Source organism: Narcine bancroftii, chromosome 1 (genome assembly GCF_036971445.1).
Source record: "Narcine bancroftii isolate sNarBan1 chromosome 1, sNarBan1.hap1, whole genome shotgun sequence".
In the NCBI taxonomy this organism is placed as follows: domain Eukaryota; kingdom Metazoa; phylum Chordata; class Chondrichthyes; order Torpediniformes; family Narcinidae; genus Narcine; species Narcine bancroftii.
In genome coordinates, this window is record NC_091469.1 from 436,166,416 (window position 1) to 436,188,544 (window position 22,129).

General features: G+C 42.8%; 1 protein-coding gene across 2 annotated transcripts in view; it reads right to left on the bottom strand.

The window, feature by feature from the left end:
* itga8 (integrin, alpha 8) overlaps positions 1-22,129 on the bottom strand; it is a 284,139-nt gene that overhangs the window by 67,887 nt on the left and 194,123 nt on the right. For both annotated transcript variants that reach the window (XM_069914329.1, XM_069914330.1), the window contains exons 24-25: positions 12,866-12,971; positions 3,971-4,129 (exon numbers count right to left, since the gene is read on the bottom strand). In XM_069914329.1, coding sequence (XP_069770430.1) covers positions 3,971-4,129; positions 12,866-12,971 — 265 coding nt within the window. The remainder of the gene's footprint in view (positions 1-3,970; positions 4,130-12,865; positions 12,972-22,129) is intronic.

Genomic DNA, 22,129 nt, shown 5'->3' on the forward strand with positions numbered 1-22,129 from the left:
GTTATCAAGAAAATTTAGGAAGGAAAGGGTGTGGATGTTGTCCACATGGATTTTAGTAAAGGCTTTGACAAAGTCCCACATGGGAGGTTAGTCAGGAAAGTTCAGATGCTAGCTATTCATGGTGAAGTAGTGAACTGGATTCAACAAAGGCTGGATGGGAGAAGACAGAGAGTAGTGATGGATGATTGCTTCACAGACTGGAGGCCTGTGATTAGTGGTGTGCATCAGGGATCAGTGCTGGGACAGTATCAATGATTTGGATGATAATGTGGTAAATTGGATCATCAAGTTTGCACATGACACTAAGATTGGAGGTATTGTTGTCAGTGAAGAAGGTTTTCAAAGCTTGCAGAGGGATCTGGACCAGCTGGAAAAATGGACTGAAAAATGGCAGATGGAATTTAATGCAGACAAGTGTGAGGTGTTGAATTTTGGAAGGACAAGTCAAGAAAGGACATATACGATAGATGGTCGGGCACTGAGGAGTGCAGTAGAACAGAGGGATCTGGGAATACAGATAAATAATGCCCTGAAAGTGGTGTTACAGATGGACAGGGTTGTAAAAAGAGATTTTGGCCTATTGGCCTTCATAAATCAAAGGAGAATTTCAGTGTGAGAGGAAGTGTGTATTTCTACAGTTATGTAGAGCATTGGCGAGTCCACATAGAACTGCATAACATTACAGCACAGAAACACGTCTCTTCAGCCCTTCTAATCTGTGCCAAACCATTTTTCTGCCTAGTCCCACTGACCTGCACCCAGATCATAGCCCTCCATACCTCCTCCATCCATGTGCCTATCCGAATTCCTCTTAAATGTTAAAATTAAGCCTGCATTCACCACTTCAGCAGGAAAATCATTCCACACTCCCACCACTCTCTGTGTGAAGAAGTTCCTCCTCATGTTCCCCCTAAACTTTTCCCCTTACACTCTTAACCCATGTCCTTTGGATTGTATATCACGTAACCTCAATGGAAAAAGCCTATCTACATTCATTCTATCTATCCCCTCATAATTTTAAATACCTCTATCAAATCTCCCCTCATTCTTCTATGCTCCAGAGAATAAAGTCCAAACCTGTTTAACATTTCCCTGTAACTCAGTTCCTGAAGTTCTGGCAACATCCTAGTAAATCTTCTCTGCACTCTTTCTATCTTATTGGTATTTTTCTTGTAGTTAGGTGACCAAAACAGCACACAATACTCCAAATTTGGCCTCACCAATGTCTTATACAACTTTACTATAACATCCCAACTCCTGTACTGTGAAACAAACAAGTCCATTTCAACATCAATATTTCCAAATCTTTCACCATTTATAAAAAACACTTACTATTTGTTTTCTTGAACTGCAATATGTATATCTATTATACATATCAGTCATTTTGTTATATTTTGATGGAAAGAAATTATCAAGTTATGAAGATCCAGCTGCGCTGGATGGGTCACGTCTCCAGAATGGAGGACCATCGCCTTCCCAAGATCGTGTTATATGGCGAGCTCTCCACTGGCCACCGTGACAGAGGTGCACCAAAGAAAAGGTACAAGGACTGCCTAAAGAAATCTCTTGGTGCCTGCCACATTGACCACCGCCAGTGGGCTGATCTCGCCTCCAACCGTGCATCTTGGCACCTCACAGTTTGGCGGGCAGCAACCTCCTTTGAAGAAGACCGCAGAGCCCACCTCACTGACGAAAGGCAAAGGAGGAAAAACCCAACACCCAACCCCAACCAACCGATTTTCCACTGCAACCGCTGCAACCGTGTCTGCCTGTCCTGCATCGGACTTGTCAGCCACAAACGAGCCTGCAGCTGACGTGGACTTTTACCCCCTCCATAAATCTTCGTCCGCGAAGCCAAGCCAAAGAATCAAAGTAAATAATGTCATCGTAACAGGGACGGAATTTAAGTTGGACAGGAAGTCAAATCTTTCATCTCCAAGTCTAAAACTGAACCAATGTTATACTATAAGTATGAACAGTCCAATCAATTTAGCATGAGTTATATTCTGTTATGTTTATTACAAATATAAATCTTTCCATTGACTGTAACTCTCATAAGAAACTGTTTCTCTAAGCTGCATTACCAACACATTGTGCAGTCCCACTGTTACAGATAGAAAAACATTTCTCCTCAACTTAATACAGAAAGTGTACACTTTCACGAGAATAAATTTCACATTAATGAGCTGAAATGGTCATATTTCAGAACAGTTAAATCAAGGGAATAATCATTGTACAAAATTAATTTAATTTAATTCAGTGATATAGCACGGTTACAAGCACTTTCTGCCCATGCGCCTGCATTGCCAAATGCGCCTACATGGCCAATTATACTAAAAAGGAATTAATAATTTAATTAATTGACAACTACTTTGTTGCTGCCTCATGCACCCATGATGAGCTTGTCAACTTTATCCACATCCAGTTTCCAGCCTGACCTCAAATTCATTTGATCCATCTCTCGAAACACACTCCCCTTTACTGATCTCTCAATAGGCATTTTCTACAAACCCACCGACTCCTGCAATTACCTCGACTGCATCTCTTCACACCATCCCCATAAGGATTCCATTCCTTTCTCGCAATTCCTCTGTCTCTGTTGCTTCTGCTCCCAGGAGGAGGTCTTCCACATGAGATAATCCGAGCTTGTCTCCTTCTTCAAAAAAAAGGTGGCTTCCCCTCTAATACCAGCAACTCAGCTTTCACCCGCACATCCTCCATTACCCACACATCTGCCCTGGCCCCCTCTAACCCTAAGCACAACAAGTCAGGGTTCCCCTTGTCCTCATCTACTTCCCTACCAGCCTCATCATCCAACATATCACTCTCTGCTATTTCCACCACCTACTAGGTGATCCCACCACCAGACACATCTTCCCCTCTCTTCCAGGGATTGCTCCTTCCGTGACTCCCTCATCCTCGCTTTCCTTCTCACCAATTGCCCACTTGACACCTACCTCTGTGTCCGCAGAAAGTGACGCACTTCCTCCCTCACCACCATTCAGGGCCCCAAATTGTCCTTCCAGCATTTCACGCAAATCTGCTGGAGTCATCTATTGCATCCTATGCTCCTGTTGTGGCTTTCTCTACAGCAGAGGGACTGGACGCAGATTACTTCATTCAGCATCTGACAGCCGCAATTGTAGGGATCTCCCAACGACATCCCATTTCGGTTCCCCATCCAATTTCCATGCCAACATATCTGTCCGTGGTCTCATCCACTGTCAGACTACCAGCAAATTGAGGATCAGCACCTCATATTCCACCTGTGTACCCTTGAACCAGATGGGATTAACATTAACTTCTCTGGTTCCTGTTAGCCAATCTCTCCGCTTTCCCTATCCCTATTTTTCCTTTCCTCCAGCTCTCTTGTTCTTCCCTCTCTTTTCTCTCGCTCTCCTTTCCTCCAGCTATCTATTCACAGAGCCACACCCTTCTCCCCCCAATTCTCACCTTTCCTCTCCTGTTTTCCCATCCATGTCCAATTATCACCTTTTATTTGTTGGTCTGTGCTCCTCCCTCTTCCCTTCTCCCCAGCCTTTTCAATTCAGGTGCCTGGTTGCCTTTTGCTCATACCAAGAAGAAGGGCTCAGGCCTGAAACATCAGTTAGATATTTTTACCTCCTATGGACACTGCGAGGTGTGCAGAGTCCTTACAAAATTCTTGTGTTTTTAAACCCAATAACTTTGTACATTTTTGGAATGTGGGAGGAAACCAGAGCACCCAGAGGAAACCCATAAGGACACAGAGGGAATGTACCTTGCAGATAGCAACAGATTTGAACCTGGGTCGCTGGCACTGTAACAGTGCTGTGCGAACCACTACATAACCCAGGCATACTAACCATGCCTCTATCCTCTTGAGAAGATCCTGAGAGCTTGATTTCTCCCACACATCAATCCCCAATCTCCACAGTTAATCAATTATTCTACAATAATTATTGACAGAAAATGGTAAAGCAATGCCTACCTCAAGCTGCAGTGGATTAATCATAGTATTCACGTTGCAGTGTAAGGGTCCAACTGTTTGCACTTGCAGGATGTATAATAGGTATTCACCTCGGTAATGAGTCGGCCAACCCACTTCCATAACCGCAGAACTGATAGCACTTGGACCACTGTTGTGCATCTGAACAAATGTCAAAAATAATTGCATGCTCTCATATTAATAACTAAAATCAGAATGTCAATACTTTATTTATATATATAAAACTGTAAACTATTTTATATATATATATTTTACACACAGAGAGAGTGCGGGGTGGGGGGGGCGAGAGAGAGAGTGTCTACACACACATATACAGGTATATAAATAACAGACTGCCAACGTGAATGATTTTCGTAATGTACAGAAGTAAATATAACCCTGTAAGCTTTTGAAAGTATAACATGGTAAAGGTTCCCCAGATTAACACAGACATAACATGAAATTGACCTTACCACAGATTGTTCAAGCATATTTTAAATCCATTAGGCTATATAAATTGTGAAGTACCCATTGCTCCTTAACACAAAAACTGAACAGTTTAATAGCATCAATAAATTTATGTCACGCTTCTTTACTTCTTGAATGATGCAGAATGGTTGACTACTCCACACCTCAGGCTTTGTTTCTGCATGTTCATCCAAAAACAGATGTTTCAAAGAAGCCTGTTGTAGCTCTTGCCAATTATTCCAAATTTAGGGTTCCTTTAAATACCCAGTCAAGTATCATTTTGGTGAACACTTCCTCAAAGAGTTGAACTTCCTAATATCAAATGATACAATACCACCATAGGTGTAACAACAGCATTCTCTTGGGAGCAGGTTGAACTATTTATGCACTTTACACATTTTTGAAGCTGAGGCATTTAATACATTTACATATGAATCGTAACAGCGATTGCTTCCAAAAATCCAAGCCAGCACTTATTGGGGTGGCACAGTGGTGCAGCTAGTAGAGCTACTGCCTCAACTCCAGTGACTCAAGTTTAACCCTGACCTTTGGTGCTGTAGTGTGGAGTTTGCAAAGACACAAGTGCTGGTGGGTTAATTGATCTCTGTAAATTGCCCCTCGTGTGTGGGTGAAGGGGAGAATCTTGGGGATTTTTTTTCCATATTAATTTTAGAGTTACAACACTGTAACAGGCCCTCCCAGCCAAAAAGCCTGTGTCTCTCAAATACACCAGTTATCTATAAACCCTGCATGCTTTTGGAGAGTGTGAAGAAACTGAGGAGCCGGAGGACACCCACGCAACACAGAGAACTCCTCACAAACAGCATTGGATTTGAACCCATGCCGCTCTTGACAGAAATGAGGTTAGTGTAAGTGGATGCACAGAATCGATGGGTTACAGGGGCTGTGGTTGTCTTGCACAATCCTACCAATAATGGTGGTTTTATTTAAACTGCACAGCTGGTCTTTGCTGCACCAATTCTACACCAATGGATCAATACAAATATTCTGATTTGTATAAGTGATTTTGGTTTTCCTTCTGCAGGTGAGACCCGATAAGGTGAGAATTTCCAGCATTTATTTTACATTTCAATGGGCAATCTTATTTGCTTGCATCATAATAGCTCCCACAACAATGGTGGTGGTGGGGGGATCTCTTTTTATCATCATCTTAAAAGTTTCAGAAGAAGCCAAAGGCTTCACTATGTAAACATGAAAATCTGGAGAGACCATGGCTAATGTAAAAGCACAATGCTGGGGGAGCTCAGCGTCCTTTATATTCTTTCTTTCTTTGGCTTGGCTTCGCGGACAAAGATTTATGGAGGGGTAATGTCCACGTCAGCTGCAGGCTCGTTGGTGGCTGACAAGTCCGATGCGGGACAGGCAGGCATGGTTGCAGCGGTTGCAAGGGAAAATTGGTGGGTTGGGGTTGGGTATTGGGTTTTTCCTCCTTTGTCTTTTGTCAGTGAGGTGGGCTCTGCGGTCTTCTTCAAAGGAGGTTGCTGCCCGCCGAACTGTGAGGCGCCAAGATGCATGGTTGGAGGCGAGATTCTTTATATAGCAAAGGTAGAAATACATCACCAATGTTTTGGGCTTGAGTCCTTTATCAAGTTATAGAAAGCAATCTTAGTAGCTGTCTGAACCAAAGAGTGAGTGGTAGCAAATGTAGGAGGTGATAAGTGGACAAGGGAAGGAGGGGATAGCAGTGATCAGAGGAGAAAGGATGGCTAGGTGAATAGAGAGGGGGAAGGAGAAATGGAAAGCAGAAGGGAAAGGGTGAGGGGGAATGGAGAGGAAAGAAGAGAGCAGAGTAGCAGAAATCAGAAAAGTTGATGTCATCTGGCTGGAGAGTGCCCAGACAGAAAATCAGGTGTTGTTTCTCCAATTTGCAGATGGTCTTGGTGGGTACATAAGGACATGGACAGACATGTGAGTATGGGAGTGTGACACAAAAATGAAATGGTTGGCTACTGGGAGGTCTCTTTCGCTGGTGCAGATGGTGCGAAGGTGTTCAGCAAAGCGATTTCCCAATCTGATTCTAGTCTCTTTAATGTAGAGAAGGGCACAAGGGGAGCATCAGATGCAGTAAATCAGTCATGTGGATACACAAGTGAAGTGTTGCTTCACTTGGAAGGCGTGTTTGGAGCCCCAGACTGTGGTGAGGGAAAAGGAATGGATGTAAGTGTGGTACTTCTCTCTCGCTCTTCCTGATCCAAATTTGATAGGTCCAATGAAAACAAGAAATCGTTTATTTTGGTAGAATCACCCTTTGATTCTGATTTATACAATTCCTTGTAAAACCTTCCAAATGTATCACTTATTTCTTTTGGTTTATATGAGATCTTCCCTGCCCCAGTCCAAATCACATTAATTGTTCTTGAGGCCTCTTACACCCTCACCTGCCAGGACAAGACGTTGTGGGCCCTCTGCCCCAGCTTGTAATTTGTCTAATAGAACATTCTTCTGCTATCTGCAAATAAGATCTTTCCTAAGAGAAAAATTAGGACTGTCCATGACCCAACCTAGATGTAGTAAAGTGGAGATTTTAATTTGACAGGGGAATGTGTGTAAATTTCTTTCTCAAAGATGGCAGATGGAGTTTAATATCGATGTGTGAGGTGCTTCATTTTGGGAAGAATAATCAAAACAGGACATATGCAGTGAAGGGGAGGGCATTGAGGAATGCAGAGGAGCAGAGGGATCTTGGAATAACATTTCATCGTTCTTTGAAATTGGATTCTCATGTAGCTAGGGTGGTAAAGAAGGCTTTTGGTATGCTGGTCTTTATAAATCAAAGCATAGAATACAGAAGCTGGGAGGTGATGTTGAGACTGTTCAAGGCATTGGTGAGGCCAAATTTGGAATACCGTGTGCAGCTCTGGTCCCCAAATTAAAGACAGGATAGCAATAAAGTGGAGAGGGTGCAGAGATTTACTAAAATGTCGTCTGGATTGCAGTATCTGGAATTCAAAGAAAGATTGAGTAGACTGGGTCTTTCATTGGAGAGAAGGCTGAGGGGGGGATTTGATAGAGGTATATAAAATTATGAGGGGGATAGATAGAGTGGATGTGAATAGGCTCTTCCCCTTGAGGGTAGGTGATATTGGAACAATGGGTCATAAATTAAGGGTCAGTGGGCAAAAGTTTAGAAGTAATATGAGGGGAAACATCTTCATTTAGAGAGTGGTGGCTGAGTGGAATGACCTTCCGGAAGAGGTGGTTGCAGCAGGGTCAATTTTGTAATTTAAGAGAAGGTTAGATGAGTGGATGTGAGATGATTGGGAAGGAAGGTTTGCTAGTACTGCTCTGGCAGGTTTAAACTAGATTTAGATGAGGATAGGAACCAGAGTGCCAGAGCAAATAGAGGCTAACTGGAAATGAGAAGGGAAGGAGGGAGGGAGAAGAGGAGAGCAGAATAGTAGAAACCGGAAAAGTCAATGTTAATCCAATCTGGCTGGAGAGTGCTCAGAAGGAAAATCAGGTGTTGTTCCTCCATTTTGCTGGTGCTCTTGGTGGGTTAGTCCATAAGGCCATGGACAGACATGTGAGTGTGGGAGTATAACACAGAACTGAGAGGTCTCTGTCACTGTAGCGAACAGAGTTAAGGTGTTCAGTGAAGCGATCTCCCAATCTGCGCCCAGTATCTCCAATGTAGAGAAGGTCACAAAGGGAGCACCAGATGCAGTAAGTCAGTCCTGTGGATACAAAAGTGAAGCATTGCTTCATTTGAAAGGCCTTTTTTGGGGCCTTGGACCATGGTGAGGGTGGAGATGTGGGCGCAAGAATTGCATCTCCCACGGCCACAGGAGGGGAAAGATCAGTGGGGAGGAATTAGTGCATGAGAGAGTCACGAAGGGAGCAGTCCTTACAGAAGGCAGAGAGGGGAGGAGAGGGGAAGATGTGCCTGGTAGTGGGTTCCTGTGTTGGATGTAGAGGCTGATAGGGTGGTAAGTGAGGATAAGGGGAACTATGTTCATTACGTCTGGGGGTGAGGATGGCTAGAGCAGAGGAGTGGGAAATGGAGGAGATGCAGGTGAGGGCTGAGTTGATGGTGGTGGAGAGGAAGACACATTTGTGAAGAAGGCAGAAATTTCTGAAGATCTGGACTGGAAAACCTCATCTTGAGAACAGATGTAGCAGAGACAGAGAAATTGAGAGATGCTTTGACTGCCGACCTGACGCTTTGACCTCCGACTCCAGCAGTGACCCAGTCCACCTACCTGGGGGAGATCCCGACGCTGATGCTTCCTACTCCTACCTGAGGCATAGCAGAGATGGAAAATTTGAGAGAAAGGGACAGAATCCTTGCAAAGGACAGGGTGTGAGGAAATGTAGTCAAGGTAATTGTGGGAGTTAGGGGTTTGTAATATATGTTGGTGGAAAGCTTGCCTCCCAAGATAGAAACAGAGAGATCCAGGAAGGAGAGATTCTTGTAAGAGATGGACCAGGTCTGTCTGAGACCAGGGTGGAAGTTGGCTGTGAAGTGAATGAAGTTGACAAGCTCATTATGGGTGCATGAGGCAGCCCTGATATAGTCATCATTATATCAGAGGAAGAGTTGAGGTGTCTTGCTTGTGTAGGCCTGCATCATGGATTGCTCCACAAAGCCCATGAACAAGCAGGTATAGCTTGGATCCATGTGGGTACCCACAGCTACGCCTTTGATTTAGAGGAAGTAAGATGAGTCAAAGGAGAAGTTGTTTAAGTTGAGGACAAGTTCTGCTAGGTGGAGGGTGGTGGTGGTAGAGGTAGAGGGTGACTGGTCAGGTCTCTGGTTCAGAAAGGAGCAAAATGTTTTGATATCTTCTGTATAAAGGGATTGGACATCCATCATGAAGATGAGGTGGTCCAGTTCAGGGAATCTGAAGTCATTGAAGAGGGGAGAGTGTGTGAGGTATCACGGATATAGGTGGGGAGGGATTGAACCAGGAAAGAAAAGATAGAATCAGGGTAAGATGAAACTAGTGTGGTAGGTCTACCAGGATGGTTGGGTTTGTGTATCTTGGGTTGAAGGTAGAAACGAGGAGCATGGAGATAATGAGGTTGGCAGCCATGAGGGGAGGTGACCAGAGCTGACGAAATTGATGGTGTTGGAGACAGTGGCTTGATGTGTAGTGGAGGGATCCTGTGGGATGGGTAGATTGGTGGAGGTATGTGAGAGCTTTCAACTGGCCTCGGCAAGGTAGAGGTCAGTGCACCAGTCCACAACAGCACCACCTTTATCTGCGGGATTGATGTCAAAGCTGGGATTGTTGCGGAGCAAGTGGAGGGTAGAGCATTCAGAGGAGGTAAAATTAGAATACGAGAGGGGTTATGGTGAAGTTGAGGCGGTTGATGTCTTGGTGGCAATTGGAAATAAAAAGGTCCAGAGAGGGCAGCCGGCCAGAATGAGGTGTACAGAAGGAGGAAGGTGGCTGATAATGAGAGAAGGGATCGTGAGTGGGGGGTGGAGAGTCATGATCATGGAAGTAAACCCAGAGGGAGAAGCGACAGAAGAAGAGTTGGGCATCGTGGCATGTGCTGAACTCATTAAGGTGAGGGCAGAGGGGGACAAAGGCAAGGCCTCTGCTGAGGACCGAGTGCTCGGTCTCCGAGACAGGATAGTCAGAAGGCATGGTAAAGACCAAGCAGGGGGCAGAGAGGGAAATGGTGTTGAGGAGGGTGTTGGGGAAGGGGAGGGTTGGGGATATCAGAGGGTGATGGAAGATTAGAGAAGTTGGGAGGAGATGGGAGAGGACAGAGGGAGGGGATGGAGGGAGGAAGAGGGTGGGTGTGTAACCAGAGGGGGTGGGGTGGGGGGAGGAGAAGATGAGGTCTGAGAGTTGGGGAGAAGGGAGCTGAGAGGGGGAGATGGCAGTGGAGTAAGGAGAGGTGTAGATGATAGGAAGGATAAGGAGTAGTGAAAGGATAATTGAGTGGTATCCAGCATTGAGATCAGGACTACAGTAGGAGTCTATGTCAGGAGCTATGTGGTTGGAGTCAGCTTGGCAAGCTCCAGCCTGAAGACAGCCAGCAGCCAGGGCTCAGGTAGGAATCGGAGGCATCAGCGTTGGGATCTCCTGCAGGTAGGTTGACTGGGTCAATGCTGGAGTCAGTGGTCGAAACGTTGGAAGCATCGATGGGTCGGTGTCTGGGGCTAGGGTTCAGGTCACTGGTTGAAGTGTCTCTCAATTTTTCCATCTCCACCCTCTGTTCCCAAGATAAGGTCTTCCAGTCCAGATCTTCCAAAATGTCTGACTTCTTCCACAAATGTGTCTTCCCCTCAACCACATCAACTCAGCCCTCACCTACATCTCCTCCATTTCCTGCTCATCTGTCCTAGTTCCCTCTTTCCCAGATGCGACAAACATAGAATCCCCCTCATCCTCGACTACCAATCCAACACACTATCTTTCACATCCAATGCACTATCCTCCGGAATTTCTAGCACTTACAATAGGATCCCACCACTAGACATATTTTCCCCTCTCTGCCTTCCGTAGGGACTACTCCCTCTGTGATTCCCTTGTGGACTAATCCCTCCCCACGCTTCCACCAGCGTTGTCTCCGCTCCATCCTCAACATCCATTGGAGCGCTTTCATCCCTAACGTCGAAGTACTCGAGATGGCAGAGGTCGACAGCATCGAGTCCACGCTGCTGAAGATCCAGCTGCGCTGGATGGGTCACGTCTCCAGAATGGAGGACCATTGCCTTCCCAAGATCGTGTTATATGGCGAGCTCTCCACTGGCCACCGTGACAGAGGTGCACCAAAGAAAAGGTACAAGGACTGCCTAAAGAAATCTCTTGGTGCCTGCCACATTGACCACCGCCAGTGGGCTGATAACGCCTCAAACCGTGCATCTTGGTGCCTCACAGTTTGGCGGGCAGCAACCTCCTTTGAAGAAGACCACAGAGCCCACCTCACTGACAAAAGGCAAAGGAGGAAAAACCCAACACCCAACCCCAACCAACCAATTTTCCCCTGCAACTGCTGCAACCGTGTCTGCCTGTCCCGCATCGGACTTGTCAGCCACAAACGAGCCTGCAGCTGACGTGGACTTTTTACCCCCTCCATAAATCTTCGTCTGCGAAGCCAAGCCAAAGAATCCCTCTCCACCAATCACTCCCCCCCACCCCTCCACCTTCCCCTGTGGCCGCAAGAGGTGCCACACTTAAGCCCACACCTCATCCCTGCCCAGGGGCTTTCAAATGAAGCAGGACTGATTTACTACATCTGCGGATCCCTTTGTGGCCTTCTCTACATCAGAGAGGCTGGGATCAGATTGGGAAATCGCTTCACTGAACACCTTCGCTCCATCTGCACCAGCGACAGAGACCACCCAGTAGCCAACCATTTCATTTTTGTGTCAAATTCCCATACTCACATGTCACATGTACCCACCAAGACCACCTGCAAATTGGAGGAACAATACCTGATTTTCTGTCTGGACACTCTCCAACCAGATGGCATTAACAATAACTTTTCTGGTTTCTGCTAACCTGCTCTCCTTCCCCCCTTCCTTCCTTTTCCAGTTCTCCTCTCCCCCTTACCCCTCTTTTCACCCAACCATCCCTCCTCCCCTTGATCACTGCTGTGCCCTTCTTCCCTTCTCCACCTATCACCTCCTGCTTTGGCGACCACACCTCCCCCACCCCACTCTTGTTTGGACACCTGCCGACAAATTTTACATTCCTTGATGAAGGGCTCAAGCCCAAAACATCAGTTATGCTATATAAAGGACACTGTTTGACCTGCTGAGTTCCTCAGATATACATTGCGCAATAATAAGCAGAAATTGCTTAATATTAGCACCCTATGTGGAATTAGCATCAAAAGTAAGCCAATTAACATTTTAAGTGCATATTATCTCCTTTTCTAAGTAAAAAACTTGCATTAAGAAACTCACGATTAATTACCCATTGCTTCAATGAGCAATTTTCCTTCAAATTTTCACTATGACAAAATGTTCAAAAACATCTCAGCACATGACAATGGCAAATTTAAGCCAACAGGAGTGCAATTGTCTGACGTGGATATTTTGCCTGCCAAGCCAAGTGAGCTCTTTTACATCATTGCAAAATATCCCTTTCAAGTTTGTGTCACAATTCTATGAAAAGCAACATTGTTTCAACTATGAAGAACAAAAAAATTTTAAAAATGAAGTCCATGAAATCATTTTGCAACAGTTAAGTTTAAAGAGGGTACTGAAGTTTCTTTCAAATGCACTGTGAAGGATTCTTTATCATAATTAACAAGAAAAAGCTCATGGTACAGAATCTGGAATGAATTATTTAACATATGTCAGACATATGCTCATGACATTGTATTGATTTAAAACTGAAAAAAGTCTTTTGTCACCAGATATTCTGTTTCATGACTTCATAATTACTCTTCAAGCGTCCATTAAAATGACTATGAAAAAAGGTTATATTTGGTCAGGGAACTCACTTCATAAACATGCTGAACCAGTGGCCCAATGTGCTCCTCTTTCTTGGGTCTTTCTTTAATCGACCAGTCAGGGATGGGCAAGAAGATTTGCTCTGGATGGGATACACTGTTACAAGAATACAATTGCTCAATCTTTGTGGTAAAGTTACAAACAATATGCTAATTTGCAGACATTAAAGTTACAGGAGAAAAATAATGCATTTACTGAACAGAGTAGAATAAGGTTTGACATTTAGTTTAAATAAAAAGGGAAAAATGCAACAACATACTCAAAAGGGGGCCTGAAGAAAGACCTTTTAAAGACACAATATAGAGTATCATACTTAATATATTAAAAATAAATATATTTTCATTAATCCAAACCAATGATTGAAGGTAAAAGTCTGTAATGGGAATTTTCTCCTACTCTCTTTAATGCAATTTAACTAATTAAAATTAGACTGATCAGTGTGACAGAATATGTTGTGTTTATATTGTCTATAGATATGATTTTGGGAGATAAAGTGTGACAGGTTTTTTTTTCTAAGTGCAGGTCACATACAAACATTTCAAAACAGATCTCATTTAAAATACTGGAGCTCTGCTCAAGCTAGACAGCCCGGCTCCAATAGCCTTTGCAAAAGCTTTGGAGAGTGCCCAAGAGACTTTACTAATGGATTGTTTTGAAAAGCAACACATGAAAGGAACGGGAGGAGTAGGTCCGGACCAGCAGGCTGTCTAGGAGTGTTGCTTGTTGTTCTGAGGTTCATGTGGTCTTTGCAAGGGGGGGGGGGGGGAGAGAGAGGGAGAGAGAGAGAGAGAGAGAGAGAGAGAGAGAGAGAGAGAGAGAGAGAGAGAGAGAGGTGTTCTGCAGTTAGAAACTCAAAGGAACTCTAGCAACCTGAAAGAAAGAGGCCATCATCTGGAAAACCCTGAAGGGCCAAGTTTCCTTGGCAAGTCACTGAAGTGGTTGATTAAAAGGAATTAGTTGTGGGTGTCCAGCAAACAACAAATCTCTCTCTGAAAACTGACAAGGACCTTCCTGAGTGGTAACCTTTCAAGCAGCAAAGCCTGGTGAACTTCATAAATGTTAAATTCTGTGCACAGTATAAGAATTGCCTGCAACCAGTAAACTTGGAGGAATGAGAAGTGAGGCTGGACTGTGAATCAAAGAACTTTTCTGAACTTACACACACATTATATACACGTGCTCTTAGAATTAGAAAGGGGTTAAGTTAGGTTAGTTAAGCTAATATTTAAAGTGTGATTCTGTTTTAATGTTTAAAGATAATTAAAAGCAACTTTTGTTTAAATAACCAGTTGTTTTGGTGTATATCTATTGCTGCTGGGTTTTAGGGTCCTCTAGGATCGTAACATCAGAGAGAATAGCACATTTTCCTTCTATTCTTATTGCTAATTTTCAAGCTGCAAAGTAAACATTTTTTCCCAAAAGTAATCATGTGTTTGTTTCTTCCTGAATTGTACCCAAAACTTTCTTTCACCCACACTGTTCTGAGCCATTTAAACAGAACTTCTAGACCATTATGAATCCTGTTAATTTTCTTTGTATTAGATAGTAAACTAGGTAGTTTTGATTGAGTTGAAACTGACCAGCTACAACACATTCTAATTGAATGTGTGGGCATATCCTTATGGTATGTCCTTCCTGATTAAGCAATATGAATTGTCCTCAATCATCCTACTCTGTGGTTATGACATGAAGTGAGGCACGTTTTCCTCTGGAAATTCCTAATCCTTAGCCTTTCCTCCGATTTATGATTTGCTACAATTCTAGGCAATGTAAAGTCTTTTCTTTCACCTCGTCAACAGTTGCTCTCTGATTCTACAGCAGGATTTTGTAACTTTCATATTGTTTGGAGTGTTGTTACCTTTGCATTCTGGAGCATTACATTTGTGGCATGTCATAAATTTATTTTAAAATTTGTTGCAGCAACATTGAAGAATTCTCTTCATTCCATTGGTTAAAGGTTGCCTGGTGAGAGAATGTCACCTTGGATGCATTAAAAAAATGTCAAGTGAATAGAATGTTTTCTTGCATTACCTTTTTTTTTTGTTCAGCAGTTTTGCTGCAGACAAAATTAAAACATTTTCAACTAATGTAACAAAAGGTCAAAACATCCACAAAGCTTGAGTTAGGACTGAAAACTGTGGAGGGAGTTGTTGGTCGGGCAAGAGTGCCGTTAGTTCTCTTTAACTATAAATGTGCAATGTACAGATATCATTATAATCTTGCTTATTGCAGTTTCCCAGTTATGCAAAGTCCACTAGTGCAAATGTAGTTCAGATGACATGAATAGAAAAGAAATAATATATTCACATTTGACCAATGGTGCCAAAAAATGCGTTGTCAGTTCAGACAGATTTGGATAGTCTTGGAGTTGTGTTATGATTCAGGAAGATTCAAGAGCTGCTGGTTTATAAAAAACTGTTCTTGAACTTAGAGGTGTCTGAAAGTAGCGGTGAGAAAAACTGTTCTTGAACTGAAAGTAGCAGTGAGAAGAGATCACGACTAGGGTGATGGGGGTGGTGATAGCTGCCTCGTGTAGGTATCTTTAAAATCTAGGTTGTCACTTGTGATTGATTTGGCCATGTCTGCTACCTTCTGTGTTCCTGCATATTTGAGTTTCCAAACGTGGTTGTGAGCCAACCAGTCAGTATAATTTCCATAGTACACCAGTAGCAGTTCAATAGTGCATGCAATGACATGCCAAGCCTCCTCAAACTCCTTAAAAAGTAGAGGCATTGGTGTGTTTTCTCCATGACTGTCTTGATGCATTCATCCAGTATCAGTGATGCCATCACTGATAAATTGCGTTGGAGGTCAGCTTGGCTTGGCAGTCATTAGTATACAGGGAGCTAAGCATGGAGAGTGGAGGTATCAACCCACACAGATGGGGGTCTACCGCTGAGGAAATGAAGGAACAGAGTCCTAGATCTTCGAGTTTGATAGTCACTTTGATAGTATGATGGTGTTATCTGTGGAGGGCCAGCAAGATGGCATCCACTGTTGTGACATAAGAAATAGAAGCACGAGTAGGCCATCTGGCCCATCAAACCTGCTACACCGTTCAAAGAGCTCATGGCTGATTTCGCCATGGAGTCCAATAGAGCAATCTGACCTTTCCCATAACCTTTAATTCCCCTTCTTTGCAAAAAAAATTGATCTGCATTTTAAATATATTTGGAGGTAGCCTCTACTGCTTCCTTGGGCAGAAAATTCCACAAATTCACTTCTCTTTAAAATGACGCTGGAGAAGCAGCAATGGGGAACAAAGAAATGGTGGAGGAACTATTTTGTATTAGTTTTCATAGTGGAAGACACCATCAACATGCTAGAAGAAATTCACAGGGCAGAAGTGAGTGGAGTCACTCCACTTCTTCAAGAAGGAAGAGCAGCAAAAGACAGGGACTTCAGAGGTTGCCAAGATTCTGGAGTCTATTATTAAGAGCAAGGTTTCAGGTTATTTAGAAGCACAAGATAAAATAGACTGAAATCAACATGGTTTCCTTTGAGGGAAATCTTGCCTGACATATCTGCTGGCGTTCCTTGGGGAAGTAATGAGCAAAACAGACAAAGGATGTTGTTTACTTGGACTTTGGGAAGGCCTTTGACAAGTGGCTGCATATGAGGCTGCAAAGAAAATAGGAGCCCTTGCTGTTAAGGGAAAGGAACTAGAATGGATAGAAGATGGAAGCTAGACGGGGAGAAGGCAAAGAGTGGGAATCAAGTTTTTTTTTCCCACTGGCAGGCTGGCAGAGACCAGAGGTGTTCCACAGAGGTTGGTGTTGGGTCAACTACTTTTCGTGTTCAATGCAAATGATTTAAATGTTGGAATTAATGGCTTGTGGCAAAGTTTGCAAATGATGCAAAGATAAGGAGAGGGATGGGTAGTTTTGAGGAAGCACTGAGTCTGCAGAGGGACTTGAACAGGCTGGCAGACTGGGAAGAGAAATGGCAGATGGTATACAGTATCAGGAAGTAAACAGTAATGGAATTTGGTAGAAGGAATTTAGAAGTAGATTACTTTCTTAATTGGGAGAGAAGTCAGAATGTGAATGTCCAAAAGCATTTTGGAGTCCTGGCACAGGATTCCCTAAAGGTCAACTTGCAGGCTGAATCAGTAGTAAAGGAAAAGCAATGTAGGCGTTCTTTTCAAGGTGACTAGGATGTAAAAGTAAGGATGTAATGCTGAGACTTTATAGTACATTGGTCAAACCACATTACTGAGAGCACTTTTGGGCCCTATATCTAAGGAAGGAAATGCTGGTGTTGGGAAGGGTCCAGGAGGTTAACAAGATGGATAAAGTATGAGGTGCATTTGATGGTTCTAAACCTGTACTCTCTAGAATTTAGAAGGATGAGGGTGATCTCACTGAAACATATAGAAAGTTACCAACCAGTAGAAACAATTTTCTAGCCTCTATCTTCTTTGTCCCTTTCATAATTTTACGTTTTGATGAAATCCTCTTTCAGGCTTCATAAAGACCCAGCATTGGCAAATCCTCTCATCTGTGGAATCAACCTAGTGAACCTCCTCTGCACCACCTCCAAAGCCAGTACATGATTTCTCAATTAGAGCCCAGAACTGCACACAGTACTTTAGGTGCCTCACCAGTACCCTGTACATTTGTAGCAGGACCTCCCTGCTCTTAAATCCAATCCCTGGAGCAATGAAAGCCAACCTTCAAATCGCACTCTTGATTACCTGTTACATCTGCTAACTTACTTTTTGTGATTTATGCACAAGCACTCTCAAGTCCCTCTGCACAACAGCTTGCTGACATCTTACACCAAAATTATTTCTTATAAATAATCATCTTGATTATTTCAGCTCAAATGAACAAAACCAAAAGAGTCAATCACAACTTGCAGGATAGCCACTGATTAAAAAAAGTACAAAAAGACATTGCATTATTATGTTCTAATTTAAAAAAAATAAATGCTTTTGAAAACCAAAAAAATTAACTCACATTTTGGTTGTTGACCATTTCTCATGAGGGAGAAACTTCAATACTACCTGATTGATAGCCTGTATATGTCTGAGATTGTCTGGTCTCGGAAGCTAAGCAAGCTCAGGGCTGTCTGTACCTGGTGGGTAGATTGGCCAGGAACGCTCGTTGCTGTAGGTTTCTGTGAGGGGCGCTGGACAAAGTGGTGACTCTCTGTCTGCCTTATGCTAGACAAAGCTAAAGAATTTCATGTATGTTACATTCCAAATGGAGTATTACATGACAATAATGGAACCTTTACTTCTCCAATTTCTGTCAATCTTCCCCTTTTTTCCTGTATCTCCAACCCCTTCCCTTGCTTCTCCTATCACAGAGCCACCATACTCCGCTCTCTGCTCGCTCCCCAACACTTGTCATCTTTCTTTTCCTGTATCCACCTGTACCAACCTAGCTTCTTGTTAGCCTGATGCTCCTTTATCTTCCCCCTCCCTCATCTCCTCTCCTCCCCCACTTTTTTTCTTCACTTCCTTTCCAGATTCTTAACAAAGGGTTCAGGCCCAAAATGTTAGTTACCTTTTCCTTCCTGTGAAGGCTACATGACATGCTGAGTTGCTCCAGCACTTTTGTGCACTCGATCTCAGCATCTGTTTAACTCTGATTAACAGCAGCAACTATTGTCATGTTGATAGTTACAAAAGGTAGGGAATTTCAAGATGTCAACACAGAAGTAAAACCATTGGAAAACTACTGACCAGGTCAGTATGGGATCAGTAGTTGAGTGACGTCACAACAACAACGTTGCACTCAACATCAGTAAAACATAGGAATTGACTGTGGAATTCAGGAAGGGGAAGCCAGGAGAATACAAACCAGTTCTCATCGAGAGGTCAGCAGTGGAGAGGGTAAGAAACTTCAAATCCCTGGATGTCAACATTTATGAAGACCTAGCCTGTGCCATTTTGTCAATGCAATTATAAAGAAGGCTTACCAGCAGTTATATTTCATGAGGAGATTTGGTGTGTCACCAAAAACTCTTGCAAATTTCTACAGGCGCACCATGTTGAGCATTCTGACGGGTGGCATCACTGGTATGGAGGCACCATTCCACCAATGCACAGGACAGGAAAAGACCTGGCCAGCACCATCATGGGCATTAGTCTTCCCTCCATTAATGACATCTTCAAAAGGCAGTGCATGAAGAAAGCAGCTTCTATCATCAAGGCCCTAGGCCATACCATTTTCTCATTGCTACCATTAGGAAGGAGGTACAGGGGCCTGAAGAGACACATTCAACATTACAGAAACAGCTACTTCCCCTCTGCCATCAGATTTCTGAATGGAAAGTGAATATATGGTCATCACCTTTTTTTTCTTTGCTTTGCACTATTTTTTTTGAAATCTTGTATTTACATAACTGTAATTTTCTAGTAATTTTTGAACTTGTTCTGCACCATCTGCTGCCACAAATTTCATGACACGTTCATGACAAGTAATTGGATTCTGATTCCAAATTCTGAGGTGATGATATCCCTGAAATCTATGGTGTGATGGATTATATCATATTTTATATTATATATAGATAGGTTTTTGAAGGAGATAGATTGTGGGAGTAGTGTAGATCACAAACAAACTCTTCACAAAACAGATCTCATTTAAAATGCCAGAGCTCTGCTCAAGTCAGACAGTCCAGGTTCTGAGTGCCTTTGCAAAAACTTTGAAAATACCTATAGAGACTTCACAAGTATGTGTTAATTGGACGTACTGTGGAGCAATGGACTATTGCTTTGAAAGCAACAGATGAATGGGCTCAGAGGTTTGGGTCCAGTCCTGCAATCTGTCTGGTTGCAGTGCTGTACCAAGAAGATCATGTGATTTGCAAGAAGAGAGAGAGAGAGGAGACAAAACAGACTTTCTCTAAGAGAGAGAGAACTGGTTTCTGCAGTCATGGCTAGCTGGCAACTTGTTGAAATCCCGCTTTGAAGACAGGTTATGAGTTCTGAGGTCAGCCTATTGAAAACCTTTGTGTTCCATAAAAGAGGAAATGTCTGGCTAGAGTGTTTCTCCTGAAATAAGGGAAACAAGAGGAACTCTGTGGTGACCTGCAGAAGAAGAGGTTATCATTTGGAAAACCCTGATTGGGCAAGTTTCTTCAGCAAGACACTGAAGTGGCTGATCAGAGGGAATCAGTTTGTGTGTCCAATGAGCAACAAATTTCTCTCTGAAACCAACAAGAAGCTTCCTGAGTGGTAACCAATTACCGTTCAAGCACCAAAGCCTGATGAACTTTATAAGAGGAACTTTGTGGTGACCTGCAGAAGAAGAGGTTATCATTTGGAAAACCCTGATGGGGCAAGTTTCTTCAGCAAGACACTGAAGTGGCTGATCAGAGGGAATCAGTTTGTGTGTCCAATGAACAACAAATTTCTCTCTGAAACCAACAAGAAGTTTCCTGAGTGGTAACCAATTACCGTTCAAGCACCAAAGCCTGATGAACTTTATAAGAGGAACTTTGTGGTGACCTGCAGAAGAAGAGGTTATCATTTGGAAAACCTCGATAGGGCAAGTTTCTTCAGTAAGACACTGAAGTGGCTGATCAGAGGGAATCAGTTTGTGTGTCCAATGGGCAACAAATTTCTCTCTGAAACCAACAAGAGTGATAACCAATTACCGTTCAAGCACCAAAGCCTGGTGAACTTTATAAAAGTTAAATTCTGTGCACAGTATAAGAATTGCCAGATATCAGTAAACTTGGAGGAGTGAGAAGTGAGATTGGATTGTGAATCAAATAACTTTTCTGAACTTATATTACATACACATGTGCTTAGACTTAGAAGGGGGTTAAGTTAGGTTAAGTTAATAGTAATAAGTTAAAGTTTGATCCTGTTTTTGTTTAAAGCAAATTAAAAATGACTTTTGTTTAAGTAACCATTTGTCTTGGTGAATTTCTATTGCTGCTGGGTTTTGGGATCCTCTGGGCCCATAACAATGGTCATTGTCATTCCCAGTGGTAAAGGTGAAAGGGAGTGATTCACTTTACAGATGCTGCTTGGACAACTGAGTGCTTTCAGCATTTTCTGTTTTACATATTATGATTATTGATTGCCTCATATAGGCAATGATGGAATTCATGTGTCTTACAGTTTTCAAAGGATCCAAAAACTTTGTTGTATCCCTTGACAATGATCATATTATTTTTTGATAAATCCATTGTAAACTACATTCCTATCTCTACTGTAAACATCATTACTAATAGGATAATAACAGGAAATGGTCAGTAACAAGAAAAGTTGCTTAATAAACTTCACCCTGATGATTAGAATCAGCACAGAATTGCACTGGATTATAAATGTAACCATTTTCCAGATAAGGAAGCTGGGCATCGCAGCATTGCAAGCTTGTTGAGAATGCCATCGCAAATATTTCTGAATTGATTTGATTGGATTGGATAAACCTGGACAACGTTTACAGGAAGGATAACTTACTGAATTGAGATCAAACAGAAAACTTGGCAGTGCAATTTCAAAGAAAGAAGGAATTTGCATTTGACTTTTGCATCCCAAATTACTTTATGGCCAGTGAAAATAATTCTGCAGATTCACAATGAAAGAAGAAAATAAGTAAACTATGAAGAGAAGCTGTAAAAGCAATCTCAGAGCCTCAGCACTGCAGAACAGGGCCTTCGCGTGAACCTGAAAATTCTATTGTTTGGTTGGACATATGCGCTGAGAAAAACTCAGTCCCCAATCTGATTTAAATATAACCAGATAAAGGTAAGTCATAAAAAGAATGAGAAGAAGAACAAGAAGAATTAAAAAAAATCTTCCATCATCACTTTGATCCACGTTATCAGCAGTCTTCCAAAATGTTTTCACAAAAACTATAAACCTATTGCAGGATACATGGTACATCATGTACTGATCAAATGAATAACGAGATGGACCTCACTGACAAAAGACAAAGGAGGAAAAACCCAACACCCAACCCCAACCAACCAATTTTCCCTTGCAACCGCTGCAACCGTGCCTGTCTGTCCCGCATCGGACTTGTCAGTCACCAACGAGCCTGCAGCAGACGTGGACATACCCCTCCATAAATCTTCGTCCGCGAAGCCAAGCCAAAGAAGAATTAAAAGGTGTACCAAAATGATAAGTCGGTCATACAGGGTGGAAAAAGTTATTGAGATATAATTTTGTTTCAAGCAACACGAAAAGCAATAACCGAGTGTGTACTTTTACCTAGTTCCAATCAGATAAAGATAAATAAATGGATGTTAATGGACATACTGTAACAGCACTATCAATCATTGGGCTGCAA